The sequence below is a fragment of the Tasmannia lanceolata genome, unplaced genomic scaffold (assembly GCF_043159265.1).
Source record: "Tasmannia lanceolata isolate RefF3 unplaced genomic scaffold, GAP_Taslan_0.1 ptg000013l, whole genome shotgun sequence".
NCBI classification, from domain to species: domain Eukaryota; kingdom Viridiplantae; phylum Streptophyta; class Magnoliopsida; order Canellales; family Winteraceae; genus Tasmannia; species Tasmannia lanceolata.
In genome coordinates this window covers 11,646,709-11,651,943 of record NW_027518690.1, presented here as the reverse complement: position 1 = coordinate 11,651,943, position 5,235 = coordinate 11,646,709, and the positions used below count along the sequence as shown (strand labels likewise).

The following is a 5,235-nucleotide window of genomic DNA, read 5'->3' as shown; positions in this document are numbered from 1 at the left end:
TAAATGATCCTAACCATGAAAAATCATTTCCATCGGATGATCCTAACCGTCCGATCCATAGACGGAATGTACATTATAGAAACCTCTATAAATCGGATTTATGGAGATCAATTACAGGATCCCAACAAATGAACGGTTTGGATCATCCTATGTAGTGGGCCCCAAAGTACTTTACAGTAACCCACAATAGTTTTGTGTAGTTATTAAAATAATAGTTGTGCCGATATCATTCCCAATATTTAAGGCGCAAGATATTTCTTGCGAGGGAGTCTTAAACCCTAGCCGGCCACTCCTCATTTCTTCCCTATAAATTCTCAACCCATCGTTTCATTTTTTTTCACTCCTCTCCCCAGCTTCAAAATCTCTTAGGTAAGATCCTGTAAACCCTATGTTCTTCCTCTAAACCCTTCTCTCTCTCTCTCTCTCTCTCTCTCTCTCTCTCTCTCTCTCTCTGTTATGTTGATCGTATGTTATTCTTTATAATCTCGAAGCGTTTTGGTTCGTTTCCTTTTATTCTGATGCCCTTAGGGTTCATTTTTCTGATTGATATTTTGTAGGTTTTCGTTCTGTGTTGATTATGAGTTTCAATATTCGTTAGTTTTTTTTTTCTTTTGAATGGATGCTGAAGTCTGTGCCATGAAATTAAAATTGTTCTCCTTCTTGTGTTGTTGTTTTATTGAATGCTTACAAAGCGGAAATGGCAATGCGTTGCTAAGATTGTTTTACGGATTTTGCTTAATATGTTTGGAGAGACATGGATTTTATAATCTAGTATTGTAAAATCCAGGTATTTTACAAGCTAAAACGTGGATTTTTGTACATTTTCACGATTGTAAAATCCTGGTTTTAGCTTATAAAATTCAGGTTTTAACTTGTAAAATCTAGGATTTTACAATCCTAAATTATAAAATCTATGTATCCAAACAGCCAGTTATGGTGGTGGAATTGATGTAGGTTTCTGCTGTTTGTCTTGCCTGTACTTTTTTCAGAGTTTGGGTAAATGTAATAAGTTGTTATTTTGTTATACTAATCTATCAAAAAATGTGCATTTATTGTTTTTTTTTTTATAAATTCTATTCCCTTTTTCCATTTTTTAATCTCTTACGACGGAGATCAGGATGTTTTTGGGGCGTATCACCCCTTTGACCTTTTTAACCCATTTTTACATGGATGAATTATCAGCAAGCAAAACCAAATCTGGCTTGGGTTTGATTGAACTTGGCTTTGGTGCCTCTGTGGGCTAGGTACTCAGTTGGGTTGGTCAATTGTGTATGGTGTGTGTACTCTAGAGTTCTCTACCCTACCTTCCTGGCATAGAAGACTTGTTCCTATGTATCATTGCATATTTGCTTATTGGACCATACTGTTCCATATGCAGTGTCTTGGACGAGATCCTGTATATTAAGTTATAAACACAATACGGTGTTTACATCATGGTATCAGTTGATTGATCAATGTCTTTGAACAAAAAGAAAATACTGCATTGATTATTGAACCTTGTCTAAGCCTATGTTACAAATTTCATTGACATTTTCAAAATATAGTGATTTTATAATGACATTTTGATAAAACGACAAAATCCCAAAATAATCCTAAGAATTTAAAAAATATGGCGATATTTTCATTTACCGCAATAATATCGAGATAATATCACGATATTTATATTTTTTAATAATTTTTTATTGTTTTTTCCCGATATAAACCCGAAAAAATTTAAAAAATATATATCCTGAGATTTTCCACCCCCGAGAAATTTCCGGGAACGATATTTCTGACTTAGGTCTAGGCGCCCACAGATGCATAACAAGGCTTTTTCGATAAAAAACATGAATGTGCTCCCTTATTGTGTTTCCCAGGTCTACATGCCTTTTAAGCAATTAGGCATGATTATTTGCCTGGCTTGTGGCCCTGAAAATACTGGCAAATGCTTGAATCCCATTCATTGTTATTGATCCGTGTTGCATGGATTCTTTGCCCCCCTTATGCCAAATCCGTGTCGACATGTCTCCGCACCCAAATCGGACTTGGATTCACGCGGGACACACCCGGATTCTTGTCGTAGCTGTGTCCCACACGATTCCTCTTTTTCTTCAGGCGAATCCGACTTATTGTTGCCTCTTTTAAAATGCGAATCCTATATATTTCCCCTTTAAGTTTGTTTTCTTCTGAACTTTTTTATATTAAAGCACAAGCTATACTCTTTTAATAAAAACCCTGGCGCCTAGGCTCTCTTTCTCCTTCTTCAACTCTCTTAATAAAACTCTAACGCCTTAACCCTCTACGCTCAATTTTTTCACGAATATATATACATATATTATTTTTAATTTTTAAAATTTTATTTTATTTAGAAATTACCGAACCTGAATCCTACTTTTTGGGGTTTTCTGAATCTGACACTTTGAATCCGTGTCGGATCCCGACACACGAATCTGAATCCATGCAACACAGTTATTGATTGTTGGTATTCTCCACAATCTAATGTGGATATGTTGTATTTGCTTGTCCTGTAATGCTTTTGTACTTTGACCATCTCGGTCTTTTGTAATAAACTTTGCTATCATTCAAAAAAATGTCATGTTTCCTTGAACTTGTTGAAAAGATTGTCAGGTAACCGAGGGATCAATATGGCATTTCGAAATGGATTTGGGAGCCTTATCAGGCAGAGCCTATCCAGAAGTGGTGTATCTAATGGGCCAGTTCCCACGATGTCTATGCTTAATGCTATTCGCAATATGTCATCTTCAAAGCTTTTCATTGGAGGTATGTGTCCATTTCTTGTGTTGAATTTAGCTTAGAAGCCGATTATAATGCAAATTTGATATGTTATTACGTTTGTAACTATGTTATGTGATTCCATTTCCCAAAAAAAAAAAAAAAAAAAAAAAAAAACCTATGTTATGTGATTACTCATTTGGTATTTTGTAACTTTTATACGTAGGTCTTTCCTACTCGACGGATGATCAGTCACTTAGAGATGCATTTACCAGCTTTGGTGATGTTGTTGAAGGTGAGTTACAATCTTCATTGGTAGTTTTGAAGTTGTTTATGAATAGCAATGAAATAAACTAATAAAGAACCTCGACGATAGAAAATTGCATAAAGAGTACATAATCAAAAAATAAAAGGGCAAGTAGAATGTTGGGTCAATTGGTTAAGGCTTTGGTTTTCAACCTTGAGTTCGAAGGATCAATCCCAGCTTACCTATAAAAAAGGGCAAGTAGAATGTCACTCCTAGTAGGTTTTAGAATTATTTCTCTGTAGTCATAATGAATCATTGTAAATGGTGGATCAAGTACTTATAATACTGGGTTTTATGATGTTGACGAGTCAGGTGAGTAGTATCTCTCCATATAATCTATATGGTGCTTACTTAATGAGGTGTGTATCTTAACATGAATGAAGAGTTCCTCTGCATACAATATTTTAATCAAATTGTCCTTGGTTATGATGCAGCTAGGGTAATCGTCGACAGAGAGACAGGAAGGTCAAGGGGTTTTGGGTTTGTTAATTTTGATAGCGATGAATCTGCCACAACTGCCTTGTCTAGCATGGATGGCCAGGTTTGTAACTTTTTGTTTTGTTGGAAATGAATTACCGATGGAAAAATTCTCTGCATGCTTACAAACGAGCACACTTGTCTTAAAACTTCAAATACATGCATGAATGATTTTACTGAATGTTCTTTTTGACATTCCAGGATCTCAATGGACGTAGTATTCGTGTGAGTTATGCTAATGAGAGACCTAGTGGTGGTGGGTTCCGTGGCGGTGGTGGTTATGGTGGTGGTAGTGGTGGTGGAGGTGGAGGTTATGGTGGTGGCGGTGGAGGTTATGGTGGTGGTGGTGAAGGTTACTAAGCTTTTGATGGGGACTATTTAGGAGTGCTGTGTTCTTTAATTTCTAGTTCTGCGGCTACAAGTATCTTATTTCCATTTTGTATTGGCACTCCGGTGTACTTTTGAGGCTTTATATGCTTTATTAGTACTTGCATTCATGGCTTTCCAAATGAGGGGAAAGATACCATATTGTGATGTTTGGTCTTTCGCATTTTTGTTGTTAGAAATAGATTAGTGTAGTTTTTGCTCCCTTAAGTTCTAGAGTTGCGTATCCTAAAGCTCATGAAAAAATGAATCATGGTCTGGCAATGGGAAAATAGATAAAAATGTTACAGCCTTTCAATGGTCGCCCTCTTTGTTGTGATCAAGGCTTCAGATCCTAAGGCAGGGTGTATTGTTACTATGAAAACTTTTCCGTTGTTTATTTTTTATCTCCCCTTTGTGGAGGATGTGCATTTAGATTTCTATTGAATGAAAAATTTTTAGTCCTGACATTTCGAAAAGGAGAAAATTTTCAGTCAATGGCACCATACCCCAGGGGAACTTGGTAATATCCTATGTTTGAGGAATGCTAACCCAAAGTTTCAAAATTCCTCTAGATCATTGTGGGACTCCTTTTTACCTTAGCTTGGTTTTTGTTCTAAGAGTAAACAAACAAGTAGGAAAAAAGATGGAAAAAGTGAAAGGAGGTAGGAGAAGAGGAGAAGGAAAAAAAGAAACAACTCGTTGCATGAGACCCTGGAGAAGAGCTCTTAAAGGGGAATTGGGATGTTAGTATATGTAATTGCTAGCACGCATGTAGCTGGTGCTCAGTCTTCCCTCTGTCTTGACCTGAATTTTGGAAATCTGCATGATCTGAATCTGCTTGTGGCCTTTGAGGAACTGTGAAAGATTTTACTGTATTATCTCATGTCCTTGCATTTGCACATCCTTTGGGCGCTGTTCGGTTTGGATTTTGAGAACCGGTCGTGAGTCCAAAACTGAGGCTCTGTTTTGGATTTTGAGAACCGGTTGTGAGTCCCAAACTGAGGCTCTGTTTTGGATTTAGGGAACTGATTGCGAGTCCAAAACTTATTATTCGACCTTTAGGCAATGTTTGGCAATCATGAATATTTTTGGAAAATGATATCCCCTGATGGATAAAAATCCCCCATAACATTATTCACTCTCACAGAAACCATTAAAGGGGGATTTTATCCGGGGATATCCTTTTTTTCATGATAAAATTAGTTTCTCAAATGGGGCGGATGGGAGGAGAGATTTGAGATGGCATGAACGAGTAGATGGTGAGAAAGGCCTTATAGACAATTAAACACAAAACTCCACTCAAAATATGATTGTTTTTTTTTTTCTTAGTTTTCTGGGTGTTTATTTTTTTTCCTTGTTCATTCATGCCCTCT

General features: G+C 36.7%; 1 protein-coding gene across 2 annotated transcripts; it reads left to right on the top strand.

The window, feature by feature from the left end:
• The first annotated feature begins 240 nt into the window (after window positions 1–240).
• Window positions 241–4,090, top strand: LOC143889789 (glycine-rich RNA-binding protein 4, mitochondrial-like). Of its 2 annotated transcripts, none has more exons than XM_077394139.1 (5): window positions 241–369; window positions 2,608–2,760; window positions 2,939–3,007; window positions 3,454–3,560; window positions 3,698–4,090. In XM_077394139.1, the coding sequence occupies exons 2-5, from the start codon at window positions 2,625–2,627 to the stop codon at window positions 3,854–3,856; spliced, it is 471 nt and encodes a 156-aa protein (XP_077250254.1). In that variant the 5' UTR covers window positions 241–369; window positions 2,608–2,624; the 3' UTR covers window positions 3,857–4,090. The 2 variants fall into 2 exon arrangements, with proteins under 2 accessions (XP_077250254.1, XP_077250253.1); XM_077394138.1 differs by having other exon boundaries at window positions 246–369; window positions 2,600–2,760.
• Window positions 4,091–5,235: the final 1,145 nt, after the last annotated feature.